This window comes from Arabidopsis lyrata (assembly GCF_000004255.2).
Source record: "Arabidopsis lyrata subsp. lyrata unplaced genomic scaffold ARALYscaffold_5, whole genome shotgun sequence".
Taxonomy (NCBI): Eukaryota; Viridiplantae; Streptophyta; class Magnoliopsida; order Brassicales; family Brassicaceae; genus Arabidopsis; species Arabidopsis lyrata.
In genome coordinates, this window is record NW_003302551.1 from 11,564,860 (window position 1) to 11,582,191 (window position 17,332).

The following is a 17,332-nucleotide window of genomic DNA, read 5'->3' on the forward strand; positions in this document are numbered from 1 at the left end:
TGAGAATGCTTAAATTAACACTAACAAGCTGTTAAAAAAAAACTAACATACAACCAGAAATCTGTAAAACTATGTCGCCGTCTCTTGTTCCCTCAAGATTGACTATTTTTAGAGAGTTGTTGTTCTTTAATGACAAAACCCAGATGTTTTTTGTTTCACTGCTTCTCTCCAATTCAGTTACCAAAACTTGTTTTGTTTAAAACAGTTATAGCTCTTAATTCGATTTTTTATAATCATATAATTGTCTTGTTTCTATCATCTTTGTTCTTGTTAACAAGTTTTGTCCAATGGAGTTGGAAGGTGATAGGAACGTTTACCTGAGAGACACATGGAGAGAAGCAAACATGATCTGCGGTATCTTGCCTATTAACCCGAGCTCGAGCGGGCTATGGCCATCCCCGAAGATCCCAGATCATAGAGCGAACATCAAGTTCTATGATTACATGTTTCCACATGTTCAGATCATTTTCCTTATCGTCACCATTCTCTGGCAATTCTTCCATTTCTTTCTCAAACGTCTCGGCATGATTCGTTTCACCTCTCATATGCTTGTAAGGACTTGAATCTTCAAATCTTTCTTCTTCTTAGTTTGCATTGCATATGTTTGATATTTGATTGTTTCAAAAGTCATACCAAAGTTTGTATCTTTGTATGTGAGTTTTTTCAGGTTTTCTTCTTTTAACTCTGTGTGTTTTTGGCAGACTGGGATTCTCCTAAGCAAGTCGTTTCTGAAGGAGAATACACCCGCGAGGAAATTTTTCTCGACGGAAGACTACAAAGAGACTCTATTTGGTCTGGTGGGTGCGTGTTCCTACATGATGTTTTGGTTCTTGATGGGAGTTAAAATGGACTTGGGTCTGATCCGCAGCACTGGGAAAAAAGCCGTTGCTATCGGTCTTTCCTCAGTGTTACTCTCTATAACGGTTTGCGCCTTTATCTTCTTCTTGATCTTAAGAGATGTAGGGACGAAAAAGGGAGAACCAGTTTTGAATTTCTTTGAAATCATTTTCATCTATTTGATCCAATGCCTTTCGTCGTTTCCCGTAATTGGAAACCTTCTTTTTGAGCTTAAGCTCCAGAATTCAGAGCTTGGCCGTCTTGCTATGTCCTCTGCAGTGATCAGTGACTTCAGCACCTCGATTCTCTCTGCGGTTCTAGTCTTTATAAAGGAACTCAAGGATGAGAAAACTCGGCTAGGATCCGTTTTTATCGGCGATGTTATTGTTGGAAACCGTCCTATGAAGCGTGCGGGCACAGTGGTGTTCTTTGTTTGTTTCGCCATATACATATTCAGGCCATTAATGTTCTTCATTGTCAAGAGAACGCCTTCAGGTCGTCCCGTAAAGAAATTCTATGTATATGCAATCATCATTCTTGTCTTTGGATCTGCCATTCTTGCGGACTGGTGCAAGCAATCTATCTTCATGGGACCTTTCATCTTAGGTTTAGCTGTTCCGCACGGTCCACCTTTGGGCTCTGCAATCGTCCAGAAGTTCGAGTCTGCGGTTTTCGGCACATTCCTTCCCTTCTTTGTGGCTACCTCCGCGGAAGAGATTGATACTTCGATTTTACAGTCTTGGATAGATTTCAAGAGTATTTTCATCATTGTGTCAATATCGTTTGTTGTCAAATTCGCTCTCACGACTCTCCCAGCCTTTTTATACGGTATGCCAGCAAATGACTGCCTTGCTCTCTCTCTTATTATGTCATTCAAAGGCATTTTCGAGTTCGGCGCTTACGGTTATGCGTATCAAAGAGGGGTAAGTACATCTATAGACATATTTCCTTCAAAATGTATCTAACACATTTTGATACACTCTGCCACTGAGCTTAGTATTTATACGGCATGAGACCTTCATTTTCATTTTCATTGCAGACTATTCAGCCGGTGACCTTTACGGTTTTATCTCTGTACATCTTGTTTAACTCTGCAGTCATACCTCCGATCTTGAAACGCATTTACGATCCTTCGAGGATGTACGCAGGATACGAGAAGCGGAACATGCTTCACATGAAACCAAACTCCGAGCTCAGGATTCTATCGTGTATCTACAGAACAGACGATATCCGTCCCATGATTAATCTCCTTGAAGCTACTTGTCCCTCAAGAGAAAACCCGGTAGCTACTTATGTCCTTCACTTGATGGAGTTAGTAGGACAAGCCAGTCCAGTCCTCATCTCTCACCGATTACAAACCCGTAAAAGCGAGAACGCGTCTTATAATTCTGAAAACGTAGTTGTCTCATTCGAACAGTTCCACAAAGATTTTTTCGGCTCTGTTTTCGTCAGCACTTACACGGCTTTATCCGTCCCGAAGATGATGCACGGGGACATCTGTATGCTGGCTCTCAACAACACAACGTCTCTCATCATCCTTCCTTTTCACATAACTTGGTCCGCTGATGGATCAGCCATTGTTTCAGACAGCAAGATGATCCGGAAACTGAACAAGAGTGTCCTCGACCTCTCTCCTTGCTCTGTCGGAATCTTCGTCTACCGAAGCAATAATGGCCGGAGAACAATCAAAGAAACAGCTGCAAACTTCTCATCTTACCAAGTCTGTATGCTCTTCCTCGGAGGTAAAGACGATAGAGAAGCTTTATCACTCGCTAAGAGAATGGCCCGTGACTCAAGAATCAACATCACCGTGGTTTCACTCATCTCTTCCGAACAGAAAGCTAATCAAGCAACCGATTGGGATCGAATGCTCGACTTAGAACTACTCAGAGACGTTAAGAGCCACGTTCTTGCTGGTGCTGACATTTTCTTCTCCGAGGAAGTAGTGAATGACGCAAATCAAACATCACAATTGTTGAAATCAATTGCAAATGAATACGATCTGTTCATAGTCGGAAGAGAGAAAGGAAGGAAGAGTGTTTTCACGGAAGGGCTTGAAGAATGGAGTGAATTCGAGGAACTTGGCGTCATTGGAGATCTCTTGACTTCAGAGGATCTTAATTGTCAAGCTTCTGTGTTGGTAATACAGCAACAACAACAGATGATTTAGGGTTTTAAGAAATCAGGAGATGACGAATCGAACGAGTGTTTCTTGGGGACAGAAACATCGATTGATCAAGCTGGAAATGGCAACGAGACTCCATTAGGACTTGGGGAAGTTGCGTCGGTAGATATACAGAGTTGTGAAGCGCCTGTTGTTACCACTTCATGTTAGGAATTGATTAGAAATAAAGAATTTCTTGAGCTACAAGTAACGATTACAATGTATATATTTCAACCTTTTTCGGTCTGTGGATAATTTGAGAAGTTTCCTTCCGAATTTATGCTAAAAAAGGGTTACTAAGCTTTTTTGGGGGTCAGAGAACATGCAAAGTCAGTTTTGTTCTTAAAATACAAATTTCTATACATTTCAACTAAACAAACCTCTTTAAGTCTAAACTAACTGTATGTATATATATAACTCGTAGTAATTATAATAGAAAATTAAAAATATAGAATATTACGTTTTGTAATCTTTTTAAGATGTTAACGAATATACTTATCAATTTATCATGCATTATATTTCATATATCATTTCAAATTTTAGTTTTGTCTTATATATAAATCGAACACTTTTAAATTATTTTGATTTAGGCTTCGAAGGGTAAAAGTAGTTCAAGCGTTGCAAATCTTGCAGAAGATGCAGGACAAGTGCAAAACATGTAGGACAAGTGCAGATAATGCAGATCAAGCAGTTCAAATATGAGTTCGAGTGGTGAAATAAAATTAATTTAATAAACTTATAAAAGGCAATATAAATTTACTTTTTTAAGCCACCAAGCTGTATTTATTAGAATATTGCAAAGTAAAGATGTAATAACAAATTAGAAAGGTAAAAATATATATTTGGAAGAAATTATATTGATAGGTGAATCTATATATGATTAAAAAATGTTTATTTATATTGTTAGGCTAATATGTTCACTAATATTCTACTTCATGTAAACACAATCTTGATCTCCCTTATTGCAAGAAAAATAAGAAATATTCTATCAATACATTAACATCAAAGAAAATTATAACAAAAAAAACAATGTATACTTGTAGACAAAACTTTATGTGATCTTCAACGTCAATATTTCCACATGAACCAGCACACTGCCACATGAATATTTTATGAGAAATAGTATTTTTACCAATGTAATTATTAATACATAAAAATTCAAAATTAAAAGAAATTCTATGAATTTTTTAAAAATCTTAAAAATATACCAAAATGACATACATAAAACTGATTTACTAATTTTTTTAATCTCTATATTATAATACTTTGAAAAAAATAGACTAGTAATAGAAAGTAGACAATCATAACAATTTATGAGAAAGATAATTTTATACTATATCTAAATAAATAAATACCATAATATTTATTTATAATTTTCTGAAAAAGAAAAAAAAATATTTTCTAAAAAGAGAGAGCAACGTACAAGAGGGAGAAAGCAATTTTTTTTTTTTATGGTTTGTGGTGTGTGAAGTAAGTACAAAGGAGATGTGTTATTTTATAGAGGATAAGAAAGACTATTTAATTAAATTTTCGTTTTAAAAAAAAAAGAAAATTAAAACTGCCGTTGGACCACACCAATTATCTGGTGGGTGAGAACTGCATTGATTCTCCTACTTTTATCACTAAAAAACAAAAATTTATTACTCTGCATGCAGTCAACTCTGCTTTTTATCTTTTTTCTGAATGGCTCATTAAAAGCAGGAGAAACACATTCATTGGTCATCTGCACTTTATCTGCTACGCCATTCAGTGCCTTATTATATGACTATGTTGTTTATGTGTAATGGATTTTGTACTCCTAAAAACTTAAGAATGATAATTTATGAACAATCTTCTAATAAATATATTATACATAACAAACGGAACATTGGTTTACAAAAAAAAAAAGAAACAAACGGAACATTTTCACGTTTGTTGCTGTTGTTGGACTACCAAAACATTAACCCTAGAGTCGAGATCTCTAGCAGCTAGCAAATCTCCGATAACACCTAGCTCGGGTAGTTCTATCCACTCCTTGAGTCCATCAAAGTCTGGTGATGCCATTCCATGATCTCTCCCAACCACCATAAGATCATAATCCTCAGAAAGAGATCGAACGGTAGTGGCTACTTCAGGACCTCCAGCCACAATCCTCTCTGTATATGCAATACAATTTGTGGCATCGGTATCTTTAAGATCCTCTAATACCTCGTGATCAAGAATGTAATCCCAATTAGTCGATTCTATTTCTCTGCTAGAGATGAGTCGAATCACAGTGATATTTACTCTAGGGTTATGCTTCATCTTCTTTACCAACGAGAGTGCTTCACGATCGTCTTTGCCTCCAATGAAGATCACACCAACATTGATCTCGTATCTTCTTGTTCCTCTCAGCGAGAACTGTCCACGGTCCACGAGAATCCCTATAGAACAAGATGCACTCTGGAGTAGTGACTCATTGAGACGTCTAATAGCCTCGTCCTCTGACTCAAACGTCCCATCTATGGTCCATTTCCTTCCCGAGGGGACGATAATAATCGATGCGACTTGTTCCAACGCGAGCTTGCAGATTTCATCGTGCATTAGGTTCTCGTGCGTGAGAGCAGTGAACATGGTCATGGTCACTGACTCCAACTGGCTGAATGCAAGGTGTGCTGTATGGATGTAGGAGTTAGTCACAACACGTTTTGATTTACTGTGGTGTGAGATTACCACGGGGACGATTTTGCCAACAAGCTTCACGAGATGGAGGACTGTGACCACGATGGTGGAGGGTAATAATTGGAGAAATGAAATGGCCGCAGAGATGTTCTCAGGTTTGTGTACACAAGTCAAGATCCGGAGATCAGAATTTGGTTTTAGATTCATGATGTTCTTTTTTTGGTAACCAACGTACTTCCGCTTCGGATCGTACAGTCCGGCCAAGGCCGTTGGGATAATTCCAGAGTTTATTAACGCACAAGCGATCAAGAACGTATATGTTGCCTGCGATATATACTGCAAAAAAACAAACCATATAAATATGTGAAGATCATAGCGAAATGGAGTGTGGATTGGGAGGGAAATTACCGAATCGTCGAATGTTGATTCGTAGAGAAATATCTCGGAGAAACTCTTAGAGCATAAGAGTAGGGAAGCGGCTATTGCCTCCTTGAGTGGTATCTTGCAGTACAAGCAAGGTACCAGCCCGGTCAGCATTTTCAAAACGCCCGTAAATAACATTAAGAAGATGTTGTACCCAATGTCATCATATTGGTAGACGATCTTCATCACGTCGCATCTCATCGTGCTGAATGTAATTGAGATCGGTGTAAGCACGTTCATTGTGAGAGCCTCATACTTGGCTTCCAAGGCGGATCCTATAGGTGGACCTTCGGGTATGATGAGGCCGAGTAAGAATGGTCCCAAAAGGTATTTCATATTGAAAAATGTTGTGTATGCAGCGGAAGCAATTACGCTCAAAACCGCAGCATGTACATACACATCTGCCACAGGTTTTCCTTCTGGTGTGCGTTCTACTATCCATTCTACGACCGGCCTTAAAACGCAAAAGACTACGAGAATCAAAATAATCACCGCTATAAGATCACGGTAGGCTGTCATTGGAGAGATATTCTTGTACGTTCCCGCAAGATAGGCTACTATGCTGACAATAGAAGCGAAGATGTCATTGATAAGGGATGCAGACAACACAAGGCGACCAAGCTCGGAATTGAGGATCTTGAGTTCCGACAGGAAATGAACGACAGTCGGTAAGAGAATCGAGGATTGGCTTGAGATGACCACAGTTCGCTCGGCAAGGACTTTACTCGGCGACAAGTATTGAGGGTCTATATTGTCTGTGTGGAGGTTTCGCACACAGAAGCCACCCAAAAAAGGAACGATGAAGCTCAAAACCCCGATCACGATTGGTAGCCATCCGTTGTTGAATGCTAATCGACGGCTGATTTTGACTGTCATCAAAAATGCAAGCATAATGTTTCCACACACCGAGAGGCCTCTTAGTGGCCCGTTTCCATCCAGTGCAGGATCCCACGATAATTTCCGCGATAATACCTCCCTAAGATTGAACAATTGAGGCCCCAGAATCAGACCAGCCTGAACATAATATACATTTCTTAGCACGCATAATTGTTAAATGTTGCTTAAAACGTTTTCGTGCTAGTCAAGTTACATCTATTTTTCTCTTACGTGACCGTCAAGTTACATGTGCAAGGATACTTACCAACATATAAGAGGGAATCGGGGAAATGCCGAAGCTTCTAAGAAAAATGTGAATCATGATGATGAATACAAATATGAGTAATATCTGAAATTCCATGAGAGGCAATGAATACCCGAAAATCACATCCGGCGATTTTAGGTTTTCCCAAAATCCATAAGAAGAGATGTTGAACACTAAGGGTATGCAACCGCGAATATAGGTCGTTGTATTCATAAATTGTAGAAACTTGGTGTATCAACTCTGGAGAATTAAGAAAACAAACAAAAAAAAAAAACTTCAAAGAACATGTGAAAAATCTATGGATATGAATTTCAGTGGTGATCGTGTCAATTTTGTTGTTTACTTTGTTTTGGTCTTTGATAAGTTTTTGATATTTTTTTCCTAAGAGTTAGTTAGTTAGTCAAAAACAGTTTGGATTTTGATTGGTATGATTTGTTGGAAGAATTACGAGCTGGAAAACCTATAAATATGTCCATATATATAAAAGACACAAAAAGTACAGAGTTTTATTATGTTTAGTTTGCTGACAACAACAAATATTTTCTGTTACTAATGGAACCTCAAATTTAGAAACACTTATCCACACACAAAAGAAAAAACTAGTTCTAAGATTCTATCAATTATTTGTTGAAAAACGTGAATCTACGAATATGGAGAATTTGATTCAGCCGTTAAAAAAAGCAAGCATTAGGTTAGAACTCAATTACTTATCGTTATGTCCAAATTTGAACAAACTGTTCGAGAAATGAAATGAAACTCAATTACTTATCTTGTGTCCAAATTTGAGTTTGATCCAACGGTGGAAATACTTTCACCCAGCACAATCGTTAGTATTCATTTGCATATATCTTTCATCATCGTTTTGCTTAATTTCATAAAAAGATGTCTTTCCGTTAAACGTATTTGAAACAACAACAAAGAACACACCAAAGAAAATCTATATATAATAGCAATCTCAATAAATGTCATTTGCACATCTGAACGGTTACGTCTTTTGATCGCAACCTTTCGTTTAAGTATTGGTGGTTATTTTCGGTTGGGTTTTTTTTTATCGCAACTCTTAGTTAAAATATTGACGGTTACTTTTTTGTTGACGGTTATTTTTCGGTTGTGTATTTTATGGCAACTTTTTGATAAAATATTGGCGGTTACTTTAATTTTTTTGTTTGTCTTTTTATCGTAATTTTCCGTTAACATATTAATGGATAATTTTCCTCAGTTGTGTCTTTTTATCGTAACTTTCCGTTAAAATATTGACGGTTATTTTTTCTAGGTTGTGTCTTTTTATCGCAACTTTTCGGTAAAATATTGACAGTTATTTTTTTTTCGGTTATGTGTTTTTATCGCAATTCTTTGTTAAAATATAAACGGTTACTTTTTTCGTTGACGGATATTTTTTTGGTTGTATCTTTTTTTCGTAACTTACCATTAAAATATTGATGGTTTTTTTTTTTTGTATCTTTTTATCGCAACTTTCCGTTAAATTATTAACGGTTATTTTTCAGCTGTGTTTCTTATCACAACTCTTTGTTAAAATATTGACGGTTAATTTTTTTGTTGATACTTATTTCTTGGTTGTATCTTTTTATCGCAACTTTCAGATAAAATATTGGCGGTTACTGTTTTCGTTTGTGTATTTTATCGTAATTTTCTGTTAAAATATTGACAGTTATTTTTTTGGTTGTATCTTTTTATCGTAACTTTCTGTTAAAATATTGACGGTTACTATTTTCTTTTGTGTCTTTTTATCGCAACTTTCCATTAAAATATTGGCGGTTATTTTTTCTCTGTTGTCTCTTTTTATCGTAACTCTTCGTTAAAATATTAACGGTTACTTTTTTCGTTTGTGTCTTTTTATCGTAACTTTCCATTAAAATATTGACGGTTATTTTTTCTAATTTTGTCTTTTTTATCGCATCTTTCGTTAAAATATTGACGGTTATTTTTTGGGACAGTTCTATTTGTTCAATTAGAGTCGTATTTTTTCAGTTTACGGTTGTATCTTTATAGTTGCATCTATTCATTTAAATACATTTCTTCACTATATTTTATTGCATTTTTTTGTCACAACTTTTTGTATGAATAGTTGTCTATTTAAATGTTAATGACTTTTGAACTCTATATATTTATCCTTCCTAAGTAGTTCCGAAATTTTTGTTCTTCAACATAAATTATTTGTTTCATGATGAATCCAAAAAAAATAATCTGAATTCTTTATTCTCTAAACTATTTCTAACATAGTACTTCATTTTAATGTGAAAGAAATTCTTCTCATTCTTGATATAACCAAAGTTTTTTGGAATGATTATAAAAACGGAAAAGTTTTAATCAACTTTACATATATAATTCTTATGAAGATACCAACAATTTTTTTCTTAGAATTAGACGGATTATATAGTGAATTTTTTTTAATTATTTGATATGGTAACAATGATGCTTTCCATCTTAAGGCAATATATATATGGGTTTTATATAAGGAAATATTGATGTTGCGTTAACACTAATACAATGTCCGAATATGAGAAGACATCCTCATGTGACGCTTGTGATTGGGCGTTTTAAATGTGGTAAGCGTCAAATGAACCGTTTCAAATGGTATAGTAATCCAGAAGTTATCTACATTGTTAGGAAAAAGCAATGATTCCAATTCGGCACATGAATATTCAAGGAAGAAGTTTTTTTACTCAGTTAATTTATCAATATAAATATAAATTTATGAGATCTTGTAAATGTTTATTTTTTTGTTATAGATGTAATTTACGTAATCAAATTTTATATTTTCTCGAATATATATAACAGAATAAATATTAATTTTATATTTAAAGAACAGTGGACAAACAAAAAACAATAGTTTTCGGGCAAAGTTTTTAGTCACCCACAAGTCATTCTGAGTACCGACTCCATCCGATTTTTTAGTTTTTGACCCGCTATAATTTCTCATCTCTATATTATAACTCTTCGTTATGTATTTTATCACTTAGAAATAATTTTATATTCATAAAAAATGTTTCAAAAGTATTTTTAATCATAATTCTTCTTTTTTACATTTTTATTCATAAATTGCTTTAACAGTTTTAGAAAATATTTACGATATAACTTTAAAACATAGTTAATTTTATGTAATAATTCATATATTTGAACATATTATCATAGTAATTTAATACATAAACACAATCAAATATATTTGTTGAAAATGAGTTTCCCCGCGACATCGCGGGGTTCATAACCTAGTAAAGAAAATAACAAAAAGGAAAATAAGAGAGAGAATATGATGATGTGTTAATATGAGTTTAGTAATGGAGTTAGAGTTGTTAAGTTTAGGAATACAGTAAAATAGAGTGAAAATGTTAGAAGCAACTTAATTTAATCTCCTTGACGAAAAACAAAATCTCATAGAAATGGAAATTTAAGACTTGGTGATGAAGAACATTTTTTTTTGTTTGAAGGATCTTTTAGAGTTTTGAAAACTAAAGAAAAATTTAGATTGTAATTTTTTTTAAATATGTCATCGTATAACAATGGAGTGCCGATATATTTTTTTTTTGATAACCGTGGGATCCCAAAGGCTTTCTAGGCCCAAAAACTAATCCACGAGTGCCGATATTGCATGAGATTTGAAAGGTTAAAGACTCAACTGGTGTTTAATTCAGATTTTATTTTTTATTTTTTTGTTAAGTCAACTCATGATTAGTTTATCCCTTAAATTAACATGTTAATGTAGTAGACCGGAAATGTAAATAAGAAAACAGTTTTGTCTGATCTACGTATTTGCAAGTAAACAAATTTTGTCATTCTTTTCTTTTCTATATTTTTTTGTTTCTAACCTCATCCAATATTTCAATATATAGATATATGAATGTATATTGTATTTAAACAAATGACTGACTATATATATATATATATATATATATATATATATATATATATATATATATATATTGATAAAGTAACAGTTGGTGCAAGAATTAGCACCCCTCAACCGAGAACGTTCCAAATTAAACTGAGCAATTCAGGTAAATCGGAGAATCTCGGTTATGCCCGTTACCAGGCTTATGGGCAAAAGCCCACAAAAGTCGCCAGCCGACCTCTCACCAAAAAGGAAAGGTCATCTTCAAACTCTCTATATCCAGAGAATAGGAACTTACCTCTTCAACAATGGCAAACATTTGAAGAAAAAGGCAATTCAAAGATCAAACCCTAAAAACAAAGAAATTTAGCTTATCTTTAGATCGTCTTCATTTCGTATAAATAGAGGAGTTTGTCCCTATTCGGGGGATCCACAATTTTCATATAAAAACCTTAATTCATTCTCTGTTCTTGAGAAAAAACCTTAATTCATCAAGAGATTAAAAACTCCCTTTGTAATCAAGTCTTTGATTGAACTTTTAATAAAGAGAGTTAATCAGATTTGTTTTCCCTCTTAAAACAAATTTATTGTGTGAATTCTAAATTCAACAATAACTATATATTTATACATGTTATTTTTTTCTAAAAACTTGTCCTAAAAAATAAATAGTCATGCAGTCAAAACGTGTCACGTTTGTTGTGTTGTTATTGTTGAACTACTAAACCGAGACCTTAGAGGTGAGATCTCTACCCGCCAGCAAATCCCCGATGACACCTAACTCTGGTAGTTCGACCCACTCCATTAGTCCTGACAAGTCTTGTGATGTCATATCATGATCTCTCCCGACCACCATTAGATCATACTCTTCGGCGAGCAATTGGTCACAAACCTCTATGTATAAACAATATCTTTGGTGTCTTCGGTACTCTTCAAATGCTTTAAGCCTTCGTTATCAAAATTGTAGTCCCAATCTAAATCTATTTCATGGTCGAAGACAAGTCGGATGACGGTTACACGGACCCTCGGGTTATGTTTCATCCTCTTCACCAATTATATTGCATCCCTATCATATCTTTGCCTCCAATGAATAGCAGATCGACATCTATGTTGTACCTATTTTTTCTTGTCACATTGCTTTCCGCGAGAACTGTCCACGGTCTATTAGAATCCCAATAGAACAAGGCGCACGGTCGAGTAATTAATTACTGGCTTAGATGTCTTACAGCATTGTTTTCAGACTCAAACATCACATCTATGCATGGTCCATTTCCTCCCCGATGGGACGATAATCATCGATGTCTAGCCCTGCAAAAAGGAAAAAAAAAACAATATCAGATTAACAAATTATATAAATAATCTCATATATATATCATGAATATTTACGCTCTATCAAAATCTAAATATTGTTTATATTTCCTCTGATATTCGATATTCTCCATGAGCTGTTTTTAGCTTCTGGTAGTCGGAAAACTTTTGCATGTGTCAATAATTGAAAAAGATTATTTGTCATCACTCGTCCGATATCTCGAGTAACATTTCCCACTAAAAATCTTTCCTTCAACAATAAATTTTATATAAAATATCATATGATTTTTTTTAAAATGTATATGCTTAAAAAATTAACATGATTTAAACCTAAATCATCTTTGAGCTGTTTTTCGCGTCCAGTGGTCTGAAAACCTTTGCAAGTGTTAACAATTGAGGAAAAATTATTTGTCTCAATCGTCCGATATTTCGAGGAACATGTTCTCTTAAAACTCCTTCCTTCAACAACAATGTTGGATTTTGAAGACAAAGAGAGCATTCTCTCCCAAATGTATATTGTTGGCTCTAAGAATCTCCAAATTCTTTTCTACATCAAGAGTCTCCACATACTCGACCATATAGGACAAGTACGAGAATTGTGCTTGTGAATAAGAAAAAAAAAAAGTAAAATAAAGCTAAAAACGCTAATTAAAACATGATACATCAATAAGAGAGAATGATGATGATGTGATCAAAATAATAAAGTTTTTCACAACGCTGTGAAAATTCGGGAAGCTCAAAACACAATACGAGAGATTTGCTGTGAGGATGGTACAACTGTTTCAACGCAAGAGGAAATCAAGAGTGAAGCAGAAAGGTTCTTCTCGGAATTTCTTGGTCTGGTACCCAAGGAATTTGAGGGTATAACTGTGGAAGAGTTGGAAACTTTGTTACCTTTTAGATGCAATGGCGATAATCAAAACATGCTAGAAAAGGTGGTAACAGAGGCCGAAATTATGGAAGTGTTATTCTCAATGCCTGCAAATAAAGCTCCCGGTCCGGATGGTTATAGTAGTGAATTCTTTAAAGCAGCTTGGCCGGTAATTGGTAAAGATTTTATAGTGGCAATTCAATCTTTTTTCACTAAGGGTTTCCTTCCAAAGGGAGTAAACACCACTATTCTTGCGCTAATTCCCAAAAAAGAAGATGCAAAGGTAATGAAAGATTATAGACCAATCTCATGTTGCAATGTTCTTTATAAAGTGATATCAAAGATTTTGGCGAATAGACTAAAGGGGCTGCTACCGGAGATTATTTCACCTAACCAAACAGCTTTTGTGCGAGACCGTTTATTGATGGAGAATGTCTTATTAGCTTCAGAATTGGTTAAAGACTATCACAAAGAAGAGATTTCTCCTCGTTGTGCGATGAAGATAGACATTTCGAAAGCTTTTGACTCGGTCCAATAGTCCTTCCTCCTGAACACGCTACATGCTCTTAATTTTCCACAGAAATTTATCCATTGGATTCGATTATGCATTTCCACGGCATCTTTCTCTGTACAAGTAAATGGGGAACTTGCGGGTTTTTTTGGCAGCAAACGTGGGTTGCGACAGGGTTGTGCTCTATCTCCTTATTTGTTCGTGATATGTATGAATGTTTTATCCCATTTGATTAACAAGGCAGCAGTAGAAGGCCGTTTTGGTTATCATCCTAGATGCCAAGCTCTCCTTTTAACGCATTTGTGTTTCGCAGATGATCTAATGGTTTTTGCCGAGGGAAATAAAACATCAATTGAGGGTGTCATCTCGATATTTGATGATTTTGCGAGATGCTCGGGTCTTCAAATCAGTCTGGAGAAGTCAACTCTGTACATGGCAGGAATATCAAACACTGAGCAGGAAGAAATTCGAATCAATTTTCCATTTGAATCAGGAGAGTTACCGGTACGCTACCTTGGGCTACCGTTGATGACCAAATCAATGACAACACGTGATTGCTTACCTCTAATCGAGAAAATAACTCAAACCTCTAGAAGGAGAAATCAACCCAAAAGCCTGGACATTAATTAAGACAGAGAAAGTCACAGTTGAAACAGCTACCATGATCCACTGAACCCATCTATGATGAAACCCAAGAGCTTCCAGCAAAGCCTTAAGATATCCCCATTCAACCCTTTCATAAGCCTCGGACATATCAGACTTAATGGCTATGAACTCTGTAGAAATCTGCTTATGCGTCCTCAACCCATGCACCACTTCATGAGCAATTAGTATGTTATCCGAAATCAGCCTCTCAGACACAAAAGCCGATTGATTAGGAGCCACCAACACATCCAAAAACGGTTGAAGCCTCTTGACCAATATTTTAGAGATAACCTTGTACATCATAGAACACAAACTTATTGGTCTCAAATCTGACATAACTGAGTGTAATTCCACTCCTTAGGCATGATACCAGTCAGAAAAAACTGCTGCACTTCTAAGGTTATCTGATCACCAATAATGTTCCAATACTTCTGAAAGAAGAAACCAGTAAACCCATCACCACCTGGCGCACTTGAACCTCTGATAGAAAAAAACTGCTTCTTTTATTTCCTTTTTTGAAATATCAGCAATCAGCACAGCATTCATCCCATCAGTAACAGTCGGAGGAAAATCACCAAAAAAATCCTGAAAGTTGCCCTGATCCACAGACTTAAACAAATCCGTAAAATAAGCCTCAGCAATAGCTCCCTTAGAAGCTTCAGCTTTATGAAAATTTCCATTAATATCTTTCAGTTTCTCCAAAAACTGCTTCCCCCTGGCAGCTTTCACAGAGGCGTGAAAGAACTTAGAGTTCTTGTCCCCCCCATTCATCCACTTTTGTCTACTCTTTTGACTCCAAAAAGTCTCCTCTTCCTTATAAGCGAGACAAAGATCCCTCTTTAAAGATTTCATCAGATTAAAACGGGGAAAAGAAGAGGATTGTTCCTTTTCCAAACCGACTTGACACTGCTTAATCTTGGACAGAGAATTAAGGTTATTCTCTTTTTTCCATCTACTCAAAGCCTTCCTGCAGGTCTTCAACTTATCAGACACCAAAACCACATCACCACCCTGAGGAGATAACCAAGCACCAGCAATGGCTTCCTTAACCTTAGGTTTATTGAACAGCCTTTTATCAAACCTAAAACAGCCTCTATACTTATCCCTAGTAGTAGTCAGCCTGACAAGAACCGGTCGATGATCAGACTCTCTCTTATCCAAAAACTCTTGATTAGACACAGGAAACTGTCTAAACCAATTCTTATTCCCAAAACAGCGATCCAACTTGCTTTGAATCCACAAATCACATCTTTTCCCTCCCCACGTGAAAGGGTTTCCTTTACTAGGAAGTTCAGAGATTTGACAAGTGTCTAACATATCTTTAAAGGGAAGAAATGAAGCATCACCTCTCCTTGGCCCACCAAGCTTCTCTCCATTATGTAAGATTGCATTAAAGTCACCTAACATACACCAAGGTTCCAGTCTTTGAATGCCAATCCTAACAAGCCTCTCCCACAAAAGATATCTTGAACTGTGATAAGGATCTCCATACACACAAGACACAAAAAATTCCAAAGAACCAAATTGAATGTGAAAGTCAATTAAGTTCTTATCCGCAAACTTGATATTTACAACAATACCTTTCTTCCAAAACACTGCTAATCCTCCACTAAGACCAACTGGATTCACCGTAAACACTTTTTCATACCCAAGCCACTCTTGTAAAACAACCACCACATTACTGCAATTTTTAGTCTCCATTAGAAACAAAACTTCAGGGAAATGCTCTTTCCTCATTTCCTGAAGACGAAGAATCGTCAAGTCTTGAGACCGTCCCAAGCCTTGGCAATTCCAACTGAGGATGCTCATTACAGATTGGACGGTCCCTCATTTGGGACCACCTTTTTGGTGCTGCGCTTGGCAACTTTTGATGGGACTTTAACTTCAGCAGGTGCTTTCCTCTTTGACAAACCCTGTTGAATTCTATCTGAGACAACCTCACTTGGAGACAGAACTACATGCACACTTTTTCTTCTCCTTGATTTAAAGGGCCTCTGTCTTGGTTTACCATTCTTCAGGAAAGAACCGGAAAAACCAGTCTCAGAGAGACCAGCTTTAAATACCGTTGGACTTTCCTGAAGAAAGTTAGACAGTATAGGGGTTCCCAGAACTTCACCTGTAGACAAAACCACATCTCCACAGGGCACACTTGACGAATTCTTCGAAGAACTGGCTTGATCAACTTTACTCCCAGCAGCCAATTGTTCTCCATAACCAAACACAAAACCTTTGTCTTTGTTTAAATTTGAGGAGATGGTAGGAGAAGGTTCTAAACGCAGCATAGTCTTTTCACCTAGAGGATCCTTCCTTAGATCCAAAAGAGATTTTTTTATTCTCTCCTCTCTAGCCAATCTTTCTCCTCCTTCAGCAACCATAAGATATTGCCGCATCCCATCAACCACTTCTTTAGCAATCTTTAATCTCCCCGTCACGGGATTGATTCCAACTTCTTCTTCTGAAATCACTCCAAATAGTGGGTCAGACTCCTTGATGATCTTCTCCTTAGCAACGACACTTGTCGAGCCCGTCCCTTTCGCAGCACTCTTCTTATCTTCTAGCAGCTTGATCCTTAAAGGACAAACCTCTTGTTCATGAGTCAACCTTTGACAAGAAAAGCAACGTTTTTGAATCCTTTCGAAATCAAAAAGAATTTTAGCAGGACCTTCTTTAAAATTCACCACTTTGAATCTTCGCACCGGTTTACAAACATCAAACAACACCTTCACTCTTACGAAGTCGAATTCCTGCGGTTTATCTGGATCAAAGAAGACTTCCATGACCTGCCAAATTATCTCACCCAACAAAGTGATTGCCGGAATGGTATAATGGTTCACTGGAATGTTACGGATCTGAACCCACACCGGAATAAATTGCAGATAATCCGCCGGAGGAAACTCCACCCACCGATCAATAGCAATCGTTCAATCATTAAACGTATGGACACCTTT

The 17,332-nt window shown here is 36.2% G+C and overlaps 2 protein-coding genes across 2 annotated transcripts; one reads left to right on the forward strand and one right to left on the reverse strand.

The window, feature by feature from the left end:
• The first annotated feature begins 95 nt into the window (after nucleotides 1-95).
• On the forward strand, nucleotides 96-3,224 carry LOC9311770 (cation/H(+) antiporter 4). The gene is made up of 3 exons (XM_002875656.2): nucleotides 96-551; nucleotides 702-1,760; nucleotides 1,877-3,224. Exons 1-3 carry the CDS (start codon nucleotides 288-290, stop codon nucleotides 3,005-3,007), a joined length of 2,454 nt encoding a protein of 817 aa, XP_002875702.1. The 5' UTR covers nucleotides 96-287; the 3' UTR covers nucleotides 3,008-3,224.
• Nucleotides 3,225-4,902: 1,678 nt separating this feature from the next.
• LOC9311771 (cation/H(+) antiporter 12) lies at nucleotides 4,903-7,473 on the reverse strand. The gene is made up of 2 exons (XM_021026037.1): nucleotides 7,206-7,473; nucleotides 4,903-7,078 (listed from the first exon to the last, which is right to left on the reverse strand). The coding sequence occupies exons 1-2, from the start codon at nucleotides 7,416-7,418 to the stop codon at nucleotides 4,907-4,909; spliced, it is 2,385 nt and encodes a 794-aa protein (XP_020881696.1). The 5' UTR covers nucleotides 7,419-7,473; the 3' UTR covers nucleotides 4,903-4,906.
• Between the last annotated feature and the right edge of the window lie 9,859 nt (nucleotides 7,474-17,332).